General features: G+C 50.5%; 1 protein-coding gene and 1 long non-coding RNA gene across 3 annotated transcripts in view; one reads left to right on the top strand and one right to left on the bottom strand.

Moving 5' to 3' along the window:
• Nucleotides 1-1,754: 1,754 nt before the first annotated feature.
• Jdp2 (Jun dimerization protein 2) overlaps nucleotides 1,755-22,897 on the bottom strand; it is a 39,130-nt gene continuing 17,987 nt past the window's right edge. For both annotated transcript variants that reach the window (XM_048362314.1, XM_048362313.1), the window contains exons 3-4: nucleotides 8,113-8,217; nucleotides 1,755-2,896 (exon numbers count right to left, since the gene is read on the bottom strand). In XM_048362314.1, coding sequence (XP_048218271.1) covers nucleotides 2,711-2,896; nucleotides 8,113-8,217 — 291 coding nt within the window. In that variant the 3' untranslated portion in view covers nucleotides 1,755-2,710. The remainder of the gene's footprint in view (nucleotides 2,897-8,112; nucleotides 8,218-22,897) is intronic.
• LOC125363235 lies at nucleotides 18,662-20,138 on the top strand. Its single transcript, XR_007213196.1, has 3 exons — nucleotides 18,662-19,140; nucleotides 19,362-19,453; nucleotides 19,666-20,138. It is a non-coding gene; the product is annotated as an uncharacterized LOC125363235 (long non-coding RNA).

Genomic DNA, 22,897 nt, shown 5'->3' with positions numbered 1-22,897 from the left:
AGATGAAGGCTTCCAGCTGTCCCCATGGGGGGGGGGGGCAAGGGCAGGGGAGACACCTGGGGCATGCACAGCCCAGGGCTAGTCACTGACTTCAGGACACCATCCATCTGCCTGGCCTAAGAAAGGCTCTGTGCTACAGAAGCCAGCTTGTGGCACCCAAGCTGGGGGCAGAGGAGCCACGGCCAGGAGCAGGAAGTGGTCCTGACCATTTGGAAGGCTACCTGGTAAGGCTTTGCCTCCATTTTCCTCTGGGCTGAACAATGCTGAAGGATTACAGCCAAAGTTGACAGCAGGGAGCTGACGAGGCCCAGTGACCAGGCTGAGGGCAGCCACTCCTGTTGGGTGGAGTGAAATGGAGGTGAGGCCATAAAGAACCAATGGTGTACTAGTGACTTACTGTCCACTTCTGTCCACCCAGAAGCCCTTGTCCATGCTTTAGGAAACACTCCAAGGTTGCTGATGGTACATAGCCCAGGGACAGGGGAGAAAACACATGGTAGAAGATCTAGGAGACCTTGGCTCTGCTCTCAACTCTGCCTTTTGTGTGTGTGTGTGTCAGTTGTGGGGCTTGAATTCAGGGCCTGAGTGCTATCCCTGAACTTTTCTGCTCTGACATTTCAAGCCACAGCTCCCCTTCTGGCTTTTTGGTGGATAATTGGAGATACTTTCCTGCCCAAGCTGGCTTCAAACCATGATCCTCAGAACTCAGGCTCCAGAATAGCTAGGAACACAGGCGTGAGTCACTGACACGCAGCCAGTGTACCAGGAAGCCAACACCTACTCCACCACCTTACAGAGCCCCAACAGCAAATAATCCACATGGCAGAGAGTCTCTCGAAGTGATAAATGCCAGTCACCTGGTGACTGGGACTAAGCTCTTCCTGCTCCATGAGGCAGGACAGGTATTTGGCTATGGCTGTGCCACTAGGTCAGGCACACATTTGCCAGGACAGCTGGCTCAGTCCACAATCATGGGCTATCCTCAAACTCTATCCAGCCTTTCTAGAAACTCAATCTATAACCGTGGCCTCTAAGGTTCTTCTGATCAGGTGGGGCCTTCAGCCACAGGGACAATCCCAGTCAGCAGGTGACAGGAGGTGTCAGAGGCCTCTACAAGTAGAGTTCAAACACTAGCTTGGCCTCTTGTCAGTGGGGTGACCTTGGGTAAGTCACTTGTCCTCTCTGAGCTTCAGCTAGGCTGTTTGTAAAATAAGAATAATACCAATTTTGTGCTGTAGTCAGAAATGAATACAATCCATTAGTCATCCAATTCTACAGCAAATGTCATCTGCCAAGTCGAATCTCCCCAACTGTGACACGATGAGAACTGCCACTCCTGGCTTGACCAGGCTGGGGTGAAACAAGCATGCGATAAATCCATCATGATCGGCCCCATGGAGCAAGACCTGGGTTTTATTCCCCAATGGTTATCCAGCACCATGCAGAGTGCCTGGTGTGTACATATGCGTGTGCTCTGTGCGCATGCGCGCGCGTGTGCACGCGCACACACACACACACACACACACACACAGGAGCTCGCAGTAAGCATTTGTGGCATGTCCCCAATGGTAACTGCCTGGCACGCACATATCTCTGAGTGTCAGTTTCCTCATCTATGAAATGGGCATATTCACACTTAGCCAAGAATACCACTATGGAAAGCAAGTGGCTACCGCAGACGCTCCCAACATTGCATGGCACTGGACAAACCTTGCACTCCTGCCCCCCGCCAGGCAGACACTACTCGAGGCAGCTGGTAAGTAAGAGCAATGTTTACTGAGCGATACAGGACTGGGTTTACAGGAAGGGTTTACAAGGATGGAAACGTACCCCACCCACCCGGCCACCCCCCAACACCCAGAGACTACAGTACTGAGCAGTTACACACAGCAGCCATGACTGCTGGGTATCTGTCTGTAACAAACCAACCATAGCATATTTATACTGTATCACATCGAGTGATTATAGAAATCCATATATATATTGCTTGTATAAAATCTTTTTTTTTTGTAAAAAATATTTTAAAAAAAAGAAAGTATATAAAAAAAAAACACAAAACCAAAACACCATGTGCAGTTGCGAGCGCTGCCAGGTCAGCCAGTCTGTAAACATTCAGTATGTGCTTTGGAAGGGCGCCCGCGCCTCAGTGCCCACAGCGAGCTCCAGCAGGGCTGGCGAGGGTGCCTGGCTGCGCCTCCCGGGCAGGGGCGGCAGGGCCCCGCAGCGTGGCACAGCCGGAGCAGGATGGGCTGCAGTTCGTGCTGAGTTCCAATCTCAGCTGCATTTTGGTTGCAACGCATGGCTTTTCCTGGCTGATCAGTGGTCCCTCCGTGGGGGGAGGGGCGGTGGCGTCTTGGCAGAGGTCCAGAGAAGGGTCTGTGAGACTGCCAGGCTAGGCATCTCTTTGGCCCATGACTCCTGTCCTGCCTCCTTCCAGCTGGGCTCCAGGCAGGACAGCCCTTCCCACGGGTCACCTTTGGTCTCAGCGCTTGTTCCCTCCGGATTTCTTCCACACACTCTTCCCCTCCTGTTGGCTCATCTGAGTTTCACAAAGGAGTCCGCTGGGGTGGGGGGTGGGGGGTGTTGGCAGGCTGAGCCTCCTCACAGTTTCTCATGCGCCAAGGAGGGGGCCCTCCGGGACCCCCTCCCCTCCCCTCTTTACCTGTCCTCCTCCTTCCTCGGCCTCTGCTTCCTCCTCCCTGCCCCACGGTCACTTCTTGTCCAGCTGCTCCAGTAGCGGGTTGCCTTCAGACTCGGGGGTCCTGACGCTGTCGGTCCGGACGATGCAGGTGGGGCGGTGACGGTTGAGCATCAGGATGAGCTGCTGCCGCTCCTGCTTCAGCTCTTCGATCTGGGTCTTCAGCTCAGCGTTCATGAGTTCCAGCCGCTCCGACTCCTGTGTGCAAAACAGAGACCCACCATCAGTGCTCACCAGACGGCTCCGCAAGGGACAATGCAGGACAGGGCCCCCCGCTGACGCCTGCACAGCATCGCTTTCCTTCCACCAGATCTCCACTCCAGACCGAGCCTCTGGCTCAACAGACTTGCTGAGGCCATGTCCATCCCACGGACACTGGCCTTCAGCATGGTGGGATGATACCCAGGTGATAGTTCAGGGCCAGCCCGGCTCATGTTCTCCCCCTCTCCTCTCAATTCACTGCAGTCTCAGTGGCCACCTTGCTGCTGTTGTAATATCACCAAGGCTTTCTAGCCTCAGGATCTTTGCACAAGATACAAAAGGTAGGCAAGGAATGGAGGCCAGATGGCTCTAGAGGAGGTCCATGGAGGGGTCCAAGGTGGCCACAGATGGCAGTACGATGACGAATGTGTTAATAGGTGGGGATACATTATGGGATTGATGAGTTCAGTATGGCCATGTCATTCCACCTTCAACTCAACATGTGCTTTCAGGCTATTAGTCTAGAATGATCTAAACAGACTCTTCCTTCACCTCCCCTGCAATCTAGAAGGTGTATCTACTGTTAGGCAACCAGCAGTCATCCTGCTAGATCCAGATAGACGTCAGGTGAGAGTTCCAGGGCACCTCCTGCCCACCGGAGAAGCCCTGGGGGAAGGAAGGAGTTGGGATGACCTGGTGGGGGTGGGGCTACCTGTTCATTTGGGGACAGATAACTGCACGGGTGACAAGGGGCATGTCAGTTCGAGGCTTGAGGACAAACCAGAAAAACCTGAGTGATGTGGATGACTTTTCCTAGACAGCTCTCTTTAGATGAATGTCTGTGGGGCTGCCATTGATCTGGGGCTGGTGGCTTTAGGCTAGTGGTTCTTCCCCAGGAGTCACTTTGCCTCTCCATCTGGAGACAGTTTTGGTTGTCGAAGCCGGAGCAGGGTGCTCCTGGCATATGACATGGGAACGTGCTACTAGGATGATAGGCCCACGTGGCCTCACAAAATGCAAAACGGAGTAACCTGTGTCAGCCCCAGAGCAAGGCGAGGACTGATGCAAGTGGGACATGCAGCCCCACGGGACAGCCACCCCTCTGTGTGTGGGGGGGGGGTCTCTGAAGCCCCTGATGCCCCCTGCAGTGGTGCTATCCTCACACAGCCAGCCCTAAGGGAGGGAACTGTGGTGTCTTTGAGGGGTGCCAGGGGCCCCCAGGAGCTCAGAATGACTGAGAGAGGCAGGCCTCATGACCAGACAGACACCCACAGCAAACTGCTCCAAAGAGGAAAATTCAACACCAGCCATGATCATTAATGGTTTTAGGCAGAGATTTAAATGGAACATTGGCTGGGTCCACAGTCCTTGGAATTCAGAGGGAAAAAAAAAGAAAACACAAAAAACCATGGGGTAGGGGAAGGCAAGAGAGACCCCACAGAAAGCCATAATGTTCTGTGACTCCACAGTTGGTGATAGTTTGGTGTCCATTTTGGTCACTTGCTCCATGGGTATAAGTAGCTGGTGAAACTTCTCACCAATCCTCTGCCCATGCTCTGCTCCTGGGGGGCTGGGGCACTTTCTGGGGACCGGTGGGTGATCTGGGGAACACCAGTGCCATGAGCCTCAGCACATCCATGGTAGAGTTTCTGCTCAGGGAGGGAGATGGCCACACAGCAAGGCTGAGCCTGCCAGGGCTCCGGAGACCATCATAGAGGGTAAGGGAATGGGATGACCTTAGGCTGACAGATTTGTAGAGCAGGGTAGAGAAGGCACGTCTAGTAAGAAGCCATGAATGAACAAGGACTCACACTTGGGATGCAGATAAAGATGGCGCCTGCAGCTTGCCCTGGGCACCCGGGATAAAGTAGGGAGGGCTGGTTCTGAGCCACACTGCAGCTCTAGAAAGCTTGGAGGTTGCCAAGCAGAAGCGAGAGCAAGTTTCTTAACTTCTCTCAGCCTCAGTTATCTGCCCTGTAAAAAGGCGATGATGGCGAGGATTAGATAAACGCACATGGGAAAGCCTTGTGTGAAGCAAAGGGTTAGAGAGGTTTAAGGGCTTTTGACTTGACACAATGAGCAGAAGGAAAAAGGGAAGAGAGCCGTTTCAAAGAAGGCTCAGCAGGTCTTGGGGAGCATCTGGACTTGAGGAGTGAAGCAGACAGGGCAAAGGGCTGTGAGGTCAGGAGCCTAGATGGGAGCCCGGGAAGGGAGAGCTAGAGAGGGGTAGGGGAGGCAGAGCGTGGAAGGAGTTCAGCTGCAGGTGCAGTCAGTTGAAGCTACCTGTGGAGCCACAGGGGGAAGCATCCGACCCACAGAATTCAACAAGAACGCACAGCGACCCACTTCCTCCAAACCACCTCATGTCACGTTAACTCGCCACGTGGATATCTGTCCCAGACCAGATCAGTGAGGTCACCTCGGGGGGAGTGGTGCACCCCTGAAATCCCAGCACGCAGGAAGCCGAGGCAGGAGGATCCCACCAGCCTGGCTACATAGCGAGTTTCTTCTGCAACTATGAATTGTGTTCAGAAGAATTATTTTTTTAGACCACGGTGGTAACAGTGGTTTTGTGGATTTATTATTTATTAATTTTTATTTATTTTTCTTGAGATAGAGTCTCCTGGATAAGCCCAAGATGGACCTGAGTTTGCAATCCTCCCGCCTCAGCCTGCAGAGTGCTGGGATTTCCCAGCACCATACCAGGCTAGTTTGTGGTTTTACAACAGCAATTATTTTGATTTCTTTTCCTAGGGAATAAAGAAGGAATTGGGCCGGGACCTTCTACATGCTAATTATGAAGTAAAACGATTCTGTCGGCATTTTTTTGGCTGTTGTTTTGACTTCTGGTCAACATTTATTCCTCTAGAAAAAAATGGAAAGTATTTGCTGTTTTAGAACAGAATTAGTACAAATTAAGATTGTACCTCCTACACACAGGTTAGAAGCCAATAGAAAAAAAAAATACAAGGTGAGGTGCCGGGCACTTTGGGCTTTTCATCCTTCCTGCATGACCTTGGCTAAGCTACAACCCCTCTCTGGGTCTCAGTTTCCTCCCATAAAAATATGATTGGCCCAGGAGACTTTAAACATTCGGATTCTCTGCCTTTGTACTTTAAAAAGAACAAATTACCTTAGGGCTCATAAAATACGAGTTCCACTAACTTTCTCTGAGGCCTGGGAAGCAGCTAGCCCAACTTTCCAAGCTGTAGGGTGTGTCTGGATTAAAATCTTGCCTCTTGTGAGCTAGGCTGTGGCAGACAAATTTTCCAGGGCTTCTGAGAGGAAGCAACATGGCTGAACGGCGGGCAGCAGAAACTCAGGTTCTTGGCCTACCAACTCAGCCACCGTTGACTGCAAGCAAGACTTTATTCCTGAGGATCCGATCAATGACGTGGGCCACGGAGGAGAGAATGGCTGAAGAGCGGGGGTTGCCATATGGGATGATGGTGTCACTGCTACCAAGCCCAGAGAATGTGTGGTAGCAGTGACACCCAGGGTGATGGCGAACAGTATACCAAAGAGGAGCCTGTGGACTCTGCCCAGAGGCCTGCCTCCCCTCTGGGGTTCTGGCTTTGTCTACTGGACAGGTGAACTCTCAGACAGGTGGAAGAATCAGGTCAGGGGTGAGGGGAGGAAGAGTTTAAAAACCAAATGACAGCTAGGCACTGGTAGCTCATGCCCACAACCCAGTCCAAGTCCAATGAACTGCCAAAAAAACTGGCTGTGGAGCTGGGGCTCAAATGGTAGAGCGCTAGCCTTAAGCAAAAGAGCTCAGGGACAGTGCCCAGGCTCGGAGTTCAATCTGCAGGACCAAGAAAAATAAATTCAAAAATCAATGATATGACAACCCCTCACATCGGCAGACAGGCACGCTCCTCACGGGGGTCAGTATCGGTGCTAAATTTTCTCTCACTGGACCTTAAAACAACTGCCCTCACTGTGCAGCAAGCGGGGGAGGGGACATGTGGGACCTCTCTCCTCTGCCCTCCCTTGGCTCTCTAGGACCATTTAAGTCATCATCCCTAGGGGATGTGTGTGAGAATAAAGAAGATGCCAGTAATAACTAGGCCAGAAAAAACAGGAGAAAACCAGCGGGATGTCTGGTGCTGGTGGCTCTCGCCTATCATCCTAACTACTCAGGAGGCTGAGATCTGAGGATTGAGGTTGGAAGCCAGCCTGGGCAGAAAAGTCGGTGAGATTCTTATCTCTAATTAACCACCACATACACACAAAAAAAGACAGAGTGGAGGCGTGGTAGAGCACCAGCCTTGAGTGAAAAAGCCAAGTGACAGCACAAGGCCTTGAATTCAAGCCCCAGGATGAACACAAAAGTGAGAGAGAGAGAGAGAGAGAGAGAGAGAGAGAGAGAGAGAGAGAGAGAGAGAGAGAGAAGAGAGAGAGAGAGAAAAAGAAGTGGATGGCTGGTCCCTGGCAAGCTAGCATGCAGTTTGACCCTACAAACAAGCATCTGGGCTTCACTGCCTCTCCTTCCTCCTGTCAGCAGTCTCCCTTCCAGCCACACAGCCATCCTTTCAATACCTTGAACACATCCTTAGACGCCCCTTGCCTGTGTGCGTGGCTTCGGTGACCCCTGTAGCCCACACCCAATGTCTACTACCTCCTGCTCCTCTCTCACCTCACATCTGAAGTAGTCTTTCCCCAACACAGACCTGGCCAGGACTCCAGCACGTGTTCCCATTGCACTGGGCTTCCTCAACACAACGCTCAGCCATGTTTCTCATGCTTGGCTGATCTTCATGCAGAGCTGACCTCTGGTCCCCAGCTTCATGGGGCTGAGGATCAGCCCAGGTGGGACTCAGGACACTTCATCTGTAGCTAAAAGGCGTGTTCCCTGCACAAAAGCACTCTGTCCACCACCACGAGTATCAGCAATCACCCTAGACAACTAACGGTAGCCAGGAGGAGCCAACAAAATAAAGCATTCCTAGGCCATGGTCAATTGGCACCCAGAGTCTAAGCTCCATGCAGGGGAACCTGGCCCCTCTGGCCTGGTCTGGCTGGGTTTCCAGGGACTGTGGGCTTCAGCTACTGCAGGATGCTTAGTTTCAGAGAGATTCAGGGCTCACAGATGGGTATGAGACAGGTGGTGGTGCAAGGCAGGGGACCAAGGCCATGTGGGGGTAGGGTTCCACAGACCCTGCACAGGCCAGGCAGGCCTCCCCGCCCGCCCCGGCCAGCCCCAGGCTCACCCGCTGCAGAAACTCCGTCCGCTCCTTCTTCTTGTTCCGGCATCTGGCCGCTGCCACTTTGTTCTTCTCCCGGCGCCTTTTCCTTCGCTCTTCTTCCTCGTCTAACTGTGAGGGCACAGAGCCACGATTAGACTCTGAGGCCAACCCTGGGGTACAGCCTCACCCACTGACATGTGGACAGCTCCCCCATCCTGACCCAGCACTCACTGCCTGCCAGCCATTGCCCTCAGCCAGCTGAAAGCCTTGGATGGGAGCCCAGTAGGGGGGCAGAGCCAGTGTCCTAAAGCAGAGGATACTTGGACCTGCCAGGGGTCAGGAGCTGGGAGCATGCATGAGTGCACACACGCACAAGAACGCGCGCGCGACACACACACACACAAGCGCAGTACAGGTGAGCTCAACAGGTAGGTGGGACAACCTGTTCTTCTGCCCAGCCACCACCTGTGGGCACAATTTTCTGGGCCAGTGGTTCCTAGGCACTTCCTTTTAAAGTGCCTTGTGCAGGACACAAGTTGGGCAGGACACAAGTTCCCATGCTGCCTCGCTCCCTGTGGCCTCGGGGCGACCTTTACACACACCCCTTTATCTTCCACGGGGATGGTTAATCCTTGCCACCTCTCTTGATGGTCCCCCCTCTTGGACATTCCAAACTTCAGATCTGTTTCCTTAAGCTGTCACATCTCCCAGCTGGGAGAGAGCTGGAAGGTCCCAGAGAAGGCATACTTCTCCCCTAGAACATGCTAGAGGCTCGTAATGCATGGAATTGGGCCCAAGGAAGGGCAGGGGAAACAAGACCGCACTGCCCACCCACTGTGAAGTCTATCTCTAGTAATAACAGCAAGGGCTGCCTCTGTTGCCTGCTCTGCTGAATGCTCTAAGCACACATCATTGCATCCTCACAGTCAGGGGCTCTGCGGAAGGTGCCGGTCCTGTCCCATTTGTAGATGGCTAGATTGAGTCCAGCAGTTCCCATTCCACAGAGAAATGGCAGAGGGAGGGTCGAAACCAAGATTTTCCCAGCATCAACCTTCCTGCTCTTGACCATTGGCCGGCACCACGGTCCATCCAGGGTGCTTTGGTGTGGTGCCTCTTGCTGTTCATTACCTACTAGGAAAATCTGGAGGCTTCACAGGCCAACTGGGCTGGGGACAGCTCGGAGTCAGAGGCCATGAGAGAGGCTGTTGCACAGCCCAGGCTTGCCAACTCTCTCACTTCTTGGCGGGCCAGGAGTGTGGCGGGTGACTGTGGCCCAAGGACTGCAACAAGGTCTCAGCCCAAAGGGCTGTCGGCCAGGAAAGTAGGCAGCCTTTCTCCACACAGTCCCAGCATGCTCTAGGAGCTTGGGACAGAGGGCCAGCCCCCAGCTCAGCACTCCAGCCAATGGCAGAGGCACTGGCCAGGCAAGGCTAGCTCTCTTTCTCTACCACCACCCCCTCTTCACTCCTCCCTGACTCCCCACTCCACCACCAGCTGGGGGAGGCTGCTGGAAAGGTGCCTTGTCAACCAACACCTCTCGGCCCCATGGCCTCTTTGAAAGGGAACCAGAAGTGACAGCTCCTCTGGCTGACCTGCATTTAGGAACATAGAAACCTGGCCAAAGTTGATTCCGCCCAACCTCAGCCTCACCCCTCTGCAGGCCGAGGTAACCGTGATGACAGGCAGAGGGAAGGAACTGGAGGAAGTGGCTGGCAGCGCAATCACTCCTCCGCCAGGAGGGTTTGCCCACAAACTGCCAAGGCAATGTGTGCAGCTAGACCTGTCCCTGGCCAGCCCCTGGCCAGCCCCAGGACACATAGCCTCTGTCACCAGACCTGGTCCCACCCCACCCTACCCAGCAGAAGGCCTAATTCCAAGGTCAGGAGCAGCAGATGCAAAAAGGCCTGACACTGGAAGTTCAGCAGATCCCCAGGGTCATCTTGATGTTCAGACAGTGGGGCTGCTCCATCCACCCTCTGCAACCAGGCCCCTCCCCTCCAGCTGCCACCCCGTACTCGAACTCCAGACAGCCAGGGCCTCCTGACCCACCTGGAGAGGATCTTCCTTTCCCACTTAGTAAACTCCTGCTCATCCTTCAAGAGGAACTGTCATCTCCTCCAGGAAGGTCAATTTGGCTTCCTAGATGGAATCAGATGCTTTTCCGGTGCTGACACAACACTGTAAGACTCTGGCATTCCACCACAATCCCTGATTTATACAGACACGTGTCCTCCTTGCTGGTGTGTAGGAGAGGGACCCTCTGAACATGTATTTGGTTGGAGCTCAACATACATTACTCGGATGAATGAATGAAACAGAGGATGCTAGAAAGAGACTGCAGGCTTGGGTTCTTTAACAATGAACACGATTGCATCCATCTGGCTTTTCCCACAGTGCTCATAGGAGCTTTTCCTGTTGGTTTGGACTCTTGTCTGTTTGCCCAGGTCCAGCAAAACTTGGAGTTAAGAGTCTTGTCTCCGGAAAAGAGATTCGAAATTGAGTAGCTAGCCTACAGTCCCGACTACCTGAAGCAGAGGATCGAATCTCAGGAGCTGAAGATTCCCTAGAATCTATGGAGAAAGATCAGAAAGCAATACAAAACCAATCCAATCAACAAAACAGATCACTCCAGGAGATTCAAGATACAATCAGAAAGCCCAATTTAAGGATAATAGGTGTTGAGGAAAACCTGGAGGAGGAAGTTAATGGAATAGGCAACCTATTTAGCAGAATATTAGCCGAGAACTTCCCAAATATCCAGAAGGATAGGCTTATACAGATACAAGAAGCATTTAGAACCCCAAACCAACCAAACCAGAATAGGACATCCCACCAACACATTGTGATCAAAACAGGATCAATAGAGTCCAAGGAAAGAATCCTTAAAGCTGTTAGGAAGAAGAAAACAATCACATATAAAGGAAAAGCAATCAGAATTACCCCAGACTTCTCAGCAGAAACCATGAAAGCAAGGAGAGCCTGGAATAAGGTATGCCAAACCCTAAATAAAAATAACTACCAACCAAGAATAGTGTACCCAGCTAAACTCTCATTCATAGCCGAAGGTCAAATAAAAGTCTTCCACAGTAAGGAAAAACTGAAACAGTATATCTCCACCAAACCAGCTTTACAAAAAATCCTCAAAGATGTACTATACAGGGAAAATAATCAAGATCCCAATGCAGACAGAGAAATGAACCCTAAATAGTAAACCAGAATATCAGATCAACAAATGGGAAGACTCAGCCTTTAACAAGATAGGGATAATGAAAGGAACAAATGATCAGCTCTCAATCCTAACCCTCAACATTAATGGACTTAATTCGCCAATCAAACAACATAGTCTCATAAGTTGGATCAAAAATCAAGACCCATCTTTCTGCTGCCTCCAAGAGACTCATCTATCCAGCAAAAGTAAACATCTTCTAAAAGTGAAAGGCTGGAATCAAATCTATCAAGCAAATGGCCCCCATAAGCAGGCTGGAGTTGCTATCCTAGGATCAGACAAAATCGACTTCAAATTTAAAAAGGTGGCTTAATTTGATTCATAACTATAATCAAAAAATAAATAACCATTAAAAAAAAAAGAGAGAGTCTTGTCTCCCCTAGAAGTGCACTGGCTAAAGGCAGAATCTAGATTCAGAAGCACGGGCCCTGAGGACTACAGAAAGCCTGCATGAATCTCCAGGAAAAACAACAACAACAACAACACATGCAGATCCACCAGCTTCAGCCAGACACCCAAAGCAGCAAGGGCAGGCTGCTGAAGTCGAGAGATACAGAGACCAGAAAGAAACACTTGTTATAGGAGAGAACCACAGATAGGAAGCCAGGTCTCTGACTGGACAAGCAAAGCGTCTGAGGCACATAGTAAAGGAGGCCACCATTCCTGGCCACTCTTCTTTGTCACATGGAGGCCCCTCACATGAGGAGGAGGCAGCTTACTCTTGTCTCACTCGTAAGAGATGGTTTTAGGAAGAGACAGACACATGCAGAACAGAATTGGTGGGTAGAGAGGGCAGAGGGAGAGACAGAAGCAGAGACACGCCACTGGCTGATGGTGTAGACAAAGGATAGTGGAAAGGCAGAAGGCACAACAAAAAAGGAACCATCTTACTCTTCTTGATCTCACCCTTGTGGGGCTGCCTGTGTTCCCTGTCCTGGGGGTTCATGGTGGCTACCCCTGAATCTATCTCCAAATCTCTCCTTTGGCCTAGAGTGAATCTGAGACAGTTGCAGCTACTTGCCACTGGAGAATGCTCAGGATATCCAAGTCCTGCCTTTGTCAGGGGATGCCAGGTGATACTGGAGGGGCAGAAGTTGGGTGGCAGTGACCTGAGGGAGAAGTCTTCCTCAGCAGCAATGCTTCTAGAACCATCCATACATAGAGATAGTGGCAGAGCCTGGATGCAGAAGGGTCCAGAAAAAGAGCCACAAAGAACAAAGCACACAGCAACCACCACCAGTGAATGAATGATCAAAGAAGATGAGTGCATATACAGATACACATATAATGGAATATTACCCAACCATAAAAAATAAAATTATGCCATATGCAGGAAAACTGATGGAGCTGGAGGACAAGTGAGATGAGACAAGTTCAAAAGCCAGCTATCATATGGAAGCTAGACCTAAAAGACATACTTATTCATAGATATGTACATATACAGACCTATTTATGTAATTATATATTTGTATAAACATAGAACAAGTGTCAAATTAAGGTGCTATTTAGGAGGAGAAGGGGAGAGAAAAAAGGAAAGACAGAGGGTGAAGAACTTTAAAATATACTGCAACTGCCAGGTACCAGTGGCTCACGCCTATAATCTTAGCTACTCAGGAGGCTGAGATCTGAGGATCAAGGCCAGCCCAGGCAGGACAGTCTGTGAAACTCTTCAATAAACTACCCCCCAAAAACCCCAAGAAACCAAAAAACCCAGAAGTGAAGCTATGGCTCAAGTGGTAAAGCACTAGCCTTGAGCAAAAGAAGCTCAGGGACAGTGCCCAGGCCCTAAGTTCAAGCACCAGGACCAGAAAAAAAAAAAAAAACAACATTGCAATATGTGAAAATAGCATAAAGAATGCCTCAATGAAAGCTGTTGCTAGTTAGGGGGTGGAAGTACAGCGGGAAACACAGGACAGCCTCGGTTGGGAAGGGAGGAACGAGCAGGAGAAGACTGGGCTAACAAGGAGAGTGAATGAGGATTAATATGGTCCAAGTAGATTGCTTGCATGTATGGAAACAGAACAATAAAAGCTGTTGAAATTGTTTTAGGAAGGGGAGGAGTAAAGGAAGGTAATAGAGGGGGGTGAGATTGATTGGTAATTATTCATTGTGTACAAGAGTAGATATTCCATAATAAAACCCCTCTTAGATAATATGTGCTAATAACAACAACAGCAAAGCAAAGGAAGGGGTACCCAGCAGAAAGGGGTAGGAAAGTGAACCTCCCAAACTCTCTTACTGCCAGCCAAGCACTCTGGAACCCAGAGTGCAAGGGATGCTGGCTGTGTAATGGGGTCTACTGTGACAGGCTACCTGGCACAAGGTGGGTAGGACAGGTATGAAAATGCCTGGCACATGGCTCCATGTGCCACTGACAAGCCCACCCCCAGTACTATTGCCCATTTGGAATGCCAGGCAGGAGACAAGGACAGTAACGGGTGAGAAACTTACAGGGACCGAGGGCATCCCCACCCGGAACTCTTACCACCACTTGCCAGGTCAGACTCAAAGCGTGGTCTGTGGACAGCGGACAGCGCATTAGAAGTGCAGATCTAAAGCCCCACCCTGTTCTGCAGCACTGGAATCTGCCCGGTGATCTGTGTGCTCAGGGAAGTTTGCTCAGGAGGCCATTAAGGCTGCTGGCTGTTGCTCTCTGCAAACATGTTCCACCCTCAGGTATCCTCATTTCGTAAACATCACCACAGCCAACTACCCAAAACAAACCTGGAAGGTTCCCTACATCTCTCTCCTCACACCATCCATTTAGCAGTTTGGAAGGTTCCACCTGCGAAATTCACCTCTGAGCCAACTCACACTTCATTCCTGCTGCTCTGCCAAGATCCAAGCCCTCAGACCGCTGTGATGGCTCCTAAAGCCTCTCCTTGATTAAAATGCAAGTCAGCCCCTCTGCTTGAAACCTTCCTACCGCCCCACCTGCCTCTTCCAGAATATGCCCTTCCCTTCCTGCTTGTTCCAAAAAAAAAAAAAAAAATTGCCAGGTTCATCCCTGCCCCCTGTCCCTGGGCTTTGCACTTGTTCTCCTCTCTGCTAGGACTTGTTGCTGATCACTGATCCCTTAGCATCCTCCGATTGACTGCTTTCCAGGTGCTTTGCACTAATTGCACTTAACATTTTTCACGTATACATCTGCCTGTCGTTTGTCAGTCTCCCTTAGAGAATGTTGCTCAGTCTATTTATAGTTCATCTATTTACAGAAATATCTTCATCTATCCTCACTGCTACCACCCAGCCATGAGCGCTGGGCAGGACACAGAATGGGCCTTCACTGGGGATGAAGACCATTTATTTCTCCATGTCAGTGAAAGATCCAGCAGAGTTATAGTCTATCAAAGCAGGGGGGATGGTCAGACAGCTCAGAATTCCAACTCAAGTCCTCTAATCTCAAGACCCAAATGCTCTTGATCTCTGAAAGGCAGTTGTCTGTGTGTATCACCCTCCCAGATAACACTACCCCCATGCCTTTCCAGCTGTATCCTCATGATGGGAACGTAAGTCAACAGCAGAATTTTCCAACAATAATTACAAGTGAAAATAGCTTTTTCCTTTCTGGGTCTTTCTAAGTTCAAAGGTGCCAGTGGCTGCTGCCTGTAATCCTAGCTACTCAGGGAACTGAGAGCTGAAAGGAAAGTCTGTGAGACTCTTATCTCCAATTAACTACCAAAAAGCCAGAAGTGGAGCTGTAACTCAAGCGGGAGAGTACTAGATTTGAACTAAAATAGCTCAGGGACAGTGCCCAGGACCTGAGTACAAGCTCCAGAACTGACACAAAAAAAGAAGGGGGGGAAAAGGGGGGGGTCATTGCACAATGAACACAGACATGGAACATTTAAGCTATGTGGTTAAAGGAAGAGGCCTCCCTGGCTTCTCTCACTCTTAGTCTTCTTTCTCAGGTCCCATCTGCAGGTCACACAACTCTGCCACGGTGGCAACAGTAGCCCACGTATGACTTTGAATTGCGACATTTCATAACCATTTTCATAATGACACCTTGTGAGATCCACCAAGAGACAGAGAAAGAAATGACATGGTCAACCCCAGGCATGGAAATACAGAAACTCTCACATGTACAAAGCACTGAGAGGAAAGATCATCAAGCCCAACACCGGTGGCTCACATCCGTAATCCTAGCTACTCAGGAGGTTGAGATCTGAGGATGGAGGTTCAAAGCCAGCCTAGGCAGAAAACAGATTCTTATTTCCAATTAACCACTAGAAAACCAGAAGTAGCACTGTGGCTTTAAGTGGTAGAGCACTAGCTTTGAGCAACAGAGCTCAGGGACAGCACCCAGGCCCCAAGTTCAAGTCTCATTACTGATTAAAAAAAAAACAAAAAACCAAACCCACCCAAAAGAGCGTCAGAACAGGCAGCAGGTAGAGATGGGAACCAGCCCAGCAGTCACTACAGCAGCCGAGGGGGGACAAAGGGCTTCATCTCAAACTGTGAACTGCAGCCTCCACAGATCCCTGACACGCTGTGCTGTCCGTGCGGGCTTTGAGGTCTTCAAGGACTGAGTTCCTCCCAGAAACGCCGCTGTAGACTGGCTGTGCATGCCTGGGTAAGCGACTTGGTCTCTCGGAGCCTCCATTCCTCACGGAAAACAGAACCCCAGCCCAGGCCTGGAGCGTAACAAGGGTTCTGCAGATGCAGTTCCTCTGCCCGCCTTCCCAGGCAGCAGTTAGGCAGCTGTGGTTCCCGGGGCACACTCAGCCTCCCTCTTTGGCAGAATATGGCACAGAGAGGAGAGCCGGAGAAAGGAAGAGGTAGGGTGGAACAGCTCTGCAGGCTCCAAATCTAGCTCTGGGCCTAGAGCCACCAGCTAGGCCCACAAGACCCCTCCTAAGCCCCACAAGGAGGCGCCACATTTCAACACCAGGGACCCATGAGCACCCTGGGAAGTAAACACCCGAATGCCAAACATACCAGACATTCCCCCACATAAACAGGCTGCTGCAGAGCCAGGGGCTGTGGTCCCTCCCCACTCTCCCCAACAACAAAGTAGGGCAGTAGAAGGGGTGGGGTGGGGGGTGAGGCCTCTGCTGGGCCCACAGCCGGCTCTGCCTCCAGCAGGGAGGAATGTGGAAATCCTGGGGCTGTGGCCCAATACCCTCCTTGACCTGTAGCAGTCTTGGGGCCAGGCTCTCCCTGCCCCCCAGTACCTCCTCTGGGGCTGTTACTGGCGACTGTCTGCCCAGCACCTCTTCCCTCCAGCCAGCCCTTCTCACTTAAATGGCCAAGGTCTGGACCTCAGCTGCTTCAGTGTCCAGTGGCCGGTGCTTAAAAGCAAATTTGAGACACATGGTGAGACTAAGGCTGGGGCTGGGAGTAAGTAGCCCTTAGTGTCTGGATGGGGCTGGGCTGTCTCCTGAAGGAGGAGGTACCCTGACTCCGTCCCTAGCCCCAGCCATTCAGGCTCAGGGGACTCAAATCTTCAAGTTTTCAAGACTAGCTGAAGTTTTAAAGTAAAATGTCCCCCCCCCACCTTTTTTTCATGTTGCCAGCTAATTCCATTCTGAAAGGAACATGGTGTGTGCCAAACACAACACATCTGCAGACTGCACCGACCCATGACTGCTAATGTCCGGCCTCGGGCCACACCAGGTCCCAGCAGGGGCTGTCATCTACAGCCCGGGGCTCTAGCATCACAGTTTCCCGCTCTGGTACCTTGGGTCAATCAGCTCACCTTTCGGGGCCTTCGGGTCAACTTTAATTATTACCACAGCCCTGCTTCTCCGTGGCCTTCGAACTCTCCCCTTAGGAGCTCATCTTACCAGAGAGCAAATGAGGTTTGCAAAGGTGAAGGTCAGCCTGAGGCACTACATAGGGAAAAGACACATTTGATTCCATGACAGCGGGCCGCCTTCTGCCCGGCTGGATTCAAAACCTTTCCAGAACTCTTCACTACCCTGGGCTTTCATTTGTTCATCAGCTCTCAAGGTGATGTGGGCCTGATAGTCATGAGTAGAAGCAGGCTGAGAGAATGCTGTCCCCCTGCGCCCTTTAGTGAAGGTTCCATGTATGGTGTGAGTCCCGTGACTCATGCCTGTAATCCTAGCTCCTCAAGAGAATGAGTTCCTGAGGATGGTTTTAGAGCCAGCTGCACCACCTGAGTGTGTATTAGAAATGCAGATCTCAGCTGGTCACCAGAGGATCACATCTATCATTCTAGCTAATCTGGAGGACTACAGTTCAAAGCCAATCAGCAAAGAGTCAGGCTGGCTATATGTCTCCACTGGTGGAGCCCTAGCCAAGCAAGCAAAATTCAGCAAGCCTGAGTTCAAATCTTGATACTGGGGGAAGTGGGAAGGGGGGGAACAAAAGTTTTTGTCACAAACTCTTAGTGACCGAAATGAGCTCTTCCAAGCACTTAGAGCCACAGCACCTGTCCCTTAGAGCTAGGAACCCGGGCACCACCCTTGCCTTCCTTCCCATCTCCAACTTTGAACGTACAGGCTATTCGTGCCATACCCTAAATCCTGCTCAGTTTTGGACCCCACTGTCCATCCCCAATGCCACCTTCCAAACCCGCCTCGCCCCTCATGTCTCTCCTCCACTGGACCTTTGAGACAACATGCTAGGAGATCTCTCACATGACTGTCCTCCTGCCCAGCCATTGCAGGGAGCTTTCTAAAATGTAAACAGGACCAGTTACAGGTAGTGGTGGCCCTTCGTGCCTCCAGGATAAAGCCCAAGATGCTTAGGACATCACAGATTACCTGTGGCCTTGCCTCTCCTGCTGTCTGCACCAACCCTGCACTCAGTCCCCGAGCTTGGTTCTGCCTCATGCTTCCAAGGTCTGCATGCCCCCCCCCCCGCCCCCCGGCTTGTTTGTCATGTCTCCTGACACTCAGCTGGAGTATCCTCTCCCACAGGAAGTCCTCCTGATGTCACACCCTCCAGACTGAGATGTCCCTGGGCACCATCAAACTCTGAACATGTCCCCCACTGCGAGAGGTACTCTACCCTCTTTCTCTTGTATTCTCCACAAAACTGTGAGCTCTGAAGACAAAGCCCTCGTCTCTCTGACTTTTGTGTGTCCCTGTACAGTGCAGAGTTGATGGCAATCAGCAGGGCTTACTAAATGTTTGCTACAGGGAGAGGAAAGACCTGATCCCCAGAGCGGGTGACCTGAACAAGAACCCAAGGTTTTGACTCTAAGCCCTGTGCTCTTGCGGTCTGCTCCAGCTGCGTCCCCGCCCCCACCCCACCCCATTGCCACAACAATGCCAAACACATTCACCTATGAACAAACCCACACACTGGAGCAGTGCTCATTCAAAACCTCTTGGCCCCCACCAGGTGAAGACTGAGAAGGACCTGCCCAAGTGGCTGGCAGCTCTCAGGCTCCGTGCAGTAGATAAGGTCCCTTATTCAGTGCTCCGGGCATCTGCAGGACATCGTGGAGAGAAGCAGGATTGCAAACCAAACCCCACCCCATGGCTCCTGAGCTGCCAAGACTAGAAATCCCACATCCTCACAGCATCACCAGAAGGCCAGGTTCAGAGGAGGAGAATCACCTGCCAAGTTCTCCAGGCTGGTGGCAGTGGTGAGTCCCAGGGTAGAACCAGCCAGAACATCACTGCTTTCTGGGAGAAGACAGGGATGTCTTCTTTGTGTACCAAAGGCCTGCCGTCCTGTGCTCTCAGTGTCCTCAGGGCCTGCCTGTGCTTCTCTCCAAGTCGATCTCTCTGTCTCCCCAAATCTCAGCAAGTTGAAGCATTTTTCTGACCTTGATACCACCACCCTCCAAGCCTCCTTGTCCACAGGAATAACCTTCTGGATTTTCTTAAGAATCTATAAAACAGTAGGTGCCGGGGCTGGGGATATAGCCTAGTGGCAAGAGTGCCTGCTTCGGATACACGAGGCCCTAGGTTCGATTCCCCAGCACCACATATACAGAAAACGGCCAGAAGCGGCGCTGTGGCTCAAATGGCAGAGTGCTAGCCTTGAGCGGGAAGAAGCCAGGGACAGTGCTCAGGCCCTGAGTCCAAGGCCCAGGACTGGCAAAAAAAAAAAAAAAAAACAGTAGGTGCCAGGTGTGGTTTATATGCGCAGATAGAGACAGGCTAGTCTCTCAAAAAGCAGTGGAGAACAGCCGGCTTCCAGGGCTAAGGAAAGGCAGTGTTGGGTTGGATCAAGGGTTCAAGAAGCTGACTGGACAGAGTGACACCCATTTGCCCACAGTCCTGTGAGGGAAAGGGCAAATACTGCTTGTGCAAAATGGCAAGAGTTGCAGGAACAACCACCTTGGCCCAGGCACAAACCATAACATGGGCAAGAATTCTAGACAATGATAACCTGAAAAGCTTGTGCTGGAGAAGAGCTATCTGGAGAAGAAAGACTTCTGTGGAAATGGGTCTGTTTCAGGCTCCTTTTCTATTTAGCTCAGTGGGGTCTTGGGTCCTCCTAGGCCATAATCTATCTTCTTGCCCAATTGGTAGTCACTTCAAAAGATGAGCTAGAAGCCAACGGCTCACACCTATATTCCTAGCTACTCAAGAGGCAGAGATCTGAGATCCCAGTTTAAAGCTAGCCTGGCAAACAAATCCAAGAGACTCTTGCCTTCAACTAACTAGCAAAAAGCCAGAAGTGGAGGTACGGCTCAAGTGGTAGAGTACCAAGCTTGAGGAGGTGAAGGGGTAGAAGTTAAGCAAGAGCTCAAAGTCCTGAGCTCAAACCCCATTATTGGCATCAGAGAGAGAGAGAGAGAGAGAGAGAGAGAGAGAGAGAGAGAGAGAGAGAGAGAGAGAGAGACCCCCAACCAATACACTTACCACTCCCAAGGAGAGGAGACAGCACACATTCTGTAAGGAAAATCCCATTTTCTTCTCAAAAGGCAAATAATCCAGTGAAAACAGATTCTTTAGCAACAACAGCACATGGTATACAATGCCTGGATTACACTGAGTCAAAAAAAAATGGAGATCTGAGCTCCTGCAAAACCATGATGTACAATTAAAGGAAAATGTAGTCGTTGTGGAGAATATTTATGAGCAGGGCTGTTCTGAAAGCCTGCGCTGGCCAAAGTAGAAGACCATTTCAATTGCCAACCCATTAAAGCCTTTGAAAGTGATTTGTCTTTCATCATGAAGGTGAAAAACAAGGTCCTTGGCTTAATTATTCTCCACGAAGGCAGTTCTGCTTCATTTGTATGCAGGCGTGCAGCTAACACGAGCATTTCAGCCAGTTCCTTTCAGGCACAAAGCATAGAAAAATGACAGATTGCCCAGCAGAATGGTGACCTCTGCATGGAAGGTCCTGACCACCAGCTAAGAAAAACCCCAGCCAGGGACAGGGCCTGTGTGCACAACCTGGAACCCTGACCTGGAGGTTGGGAGAGTGTATTTATCGGGAACGATGGATGTAAGGATCTAGATACAATGGAAGCTCCAGAAGAGCTTGGCCATTCTAAGGCAGATCAGGTGGGACAGACTACTCCCCCTGGTCAGGGGCACAGAGCGACTCCCCCATTCTTAGGCAGGAACAACAGCAGACTTGAGTTCCTGTGGCATCAGAGCAGTTTACCAGATTCTTGCAGTTTTTGACCAGACCATCAGCTTCCGGTCTCTTAGGCCACGGAACTTGGCAATGCCACGTCAAAGAGCTTAAGACATGGAAAAACTGGTTTGGAACCACTGACTCAGAGGGAACCACCCCCCATCCCTACCCCCTGACTCAGGGACATGGGATTTGGTGAAAAATGTGGTTTTAGATCTTTGCAGCCATTTTCAGGTAGGATCTTTGTCCATCAGACTGGAAGGCATGACTGACAAGATCATCCACACGCTCTGAACCCATCAGAATCTCCTCAAATCAAGAATTTCTGGGGCTGGGGATATAGCCTAGTGGCAAGAGTGCCTGCCTCGGATACACGAGGCCCTAGGTTTGATTCCCCAGCACCACATATACAGAAAACGGCCAGAAGCGGCGCTGTGGCTCAAGTGGCAGAGTGCTAGCCTTGAGCAGGAAGAAGCCAGGGACAGCGCTCAGGCCCTGAGTCCAAGGCCCAGGACTGGCCAAAAAAAAAAAAAAAAAAAAAAAAAAGAATTTCTGGGCCTCGTCTCATCCTCAATAGAGGGTAGATTTAAGACAAAACCCAAAACCCAAGACCACATTTCTTTCTTTCTTTTTCCTTTTATCTCCCCCTCCCCCCCACACCAGTATTGTCCTTCTACTTGCTAAGAACTGGCTCCACCACTTTAGACATGCCTCTAGCACTTTTTGCTCTTTAGTGACTTCTTTTTTCAGAGTCTTGTAATTTTTGCCTAGGGCAGCCTCAGACAGTGACCCTCCTGGACACACATAGACACACACACACACACACACACACACACACACACCCCACACACACACATACACACCTCCCGAAGTAGGAATTACAACATGTGCCATTATGTTGGCTTGTTTTGTTGAGATGAGGTCTTGCTAACTTTCTGCCCTGACAGGCCTTGAAACCACAATCCTTCTGAGTAGCTGTGATTACAGGTGTGAGCCACCCAAGTCTCAAACCCAAGATTGCATTTCTAACATGCTCAGATGCTAGGGTCACAGGCTATGGACCCCAGTTTGAGAAGTGCAGACATAAAACAGTAGATTTTACGTTTTTGCAGCAGCAGTCTCTCATTCAAATGATACCACAAAATATTAAATTTAGATTAAAATATCTTGAAGAGCTTACATTACTCTTACATGGTTATTATAGTCACTTCAAATGAGAAGAGCAACTTGTTTCCTTCCCTTTTTCTTGTCCGTAACGGGTCTTGAACTCAGGACCTGGAAACTATCCCTGAGCTCTTTTTACATCAGGTTACCACTTTGAGACAAAGCTTCACTTCCAATTTGGGGGTGGTCAATTGGAAATAAGAGTCTCACAGACTTTCCTGCCCAGTGTGGCTTTAAACTGCGATCCTCAGACCTCAGCCTCCTGAGTAGCTAGGATTACAGGAGTGAGCCACCAGCACCAGGCAGTTTGTTTTACAGATAAGACCTTCTGTGTAGTTCAGACAGGCCTGGAACTCCAGATCCTCTTGCATCAGCCTCCTGAATGCTGAGACTACAGGCATGGCCTTCCACTTTTGACTCCAAGACATAGTCTATTGATGCAAAGCTTTGAGCTTGGAGGTTATATGGAGTGGTGGTTGATTTTTTGGAAGCCTTGGGATGCAAATTATTGTTGTTGTTCTGTGTTCCTTGGACAGGCAGATCAGCAATTAGTTATAAAAGGTAGGTAGATAGATGAGCAGAGAGGGAGAGAATGCTTTGTCAGCTTCATTGTACTCTTAGCATGCTCAGCAGCTAGACACACAGTGGGAAGGGCTTTGTTCTGAAGTTCACAAAAAACCAGAACAACCTAGTGTCAGGTTGGCACCTTGGTAGTGCTCTCCGAGGTGTGAGATGGGGTAACTAATATTATGTGTGTGGATCTTTCTTTCTTTTAAATAAAATTACGATTTAAAAATAGGCCCTGGCAGATGACAATCTCCCTGAGCCTCAGTTGACAACTAAATGGCACCACTAACACCTTCCCCCCAGGGTAGTGGAGCTGATCAGAGGAGATACCTGCAA

This window comes from Perognathus longimembris, chromosome 14, assembly GCF_023159225.1.
Source record: "Perognathus longimembris pacificus isolate PPM17 chromosome 14, ASM2315922v1, whole genome shotgun sequence".
In the NCBI taxonomy this organism is placed as follows: domain Eukaryota; kingdom Metazoa; phylum Chordata; class Mammalia; order Rodentia; family Heteromyidae; genus Perognathus; species Perognathus longimembris.
Note: the sequence above shows the minus strand (reverse complement) of the source record. Positions and strands in the feature narration are given on the sequence as shown.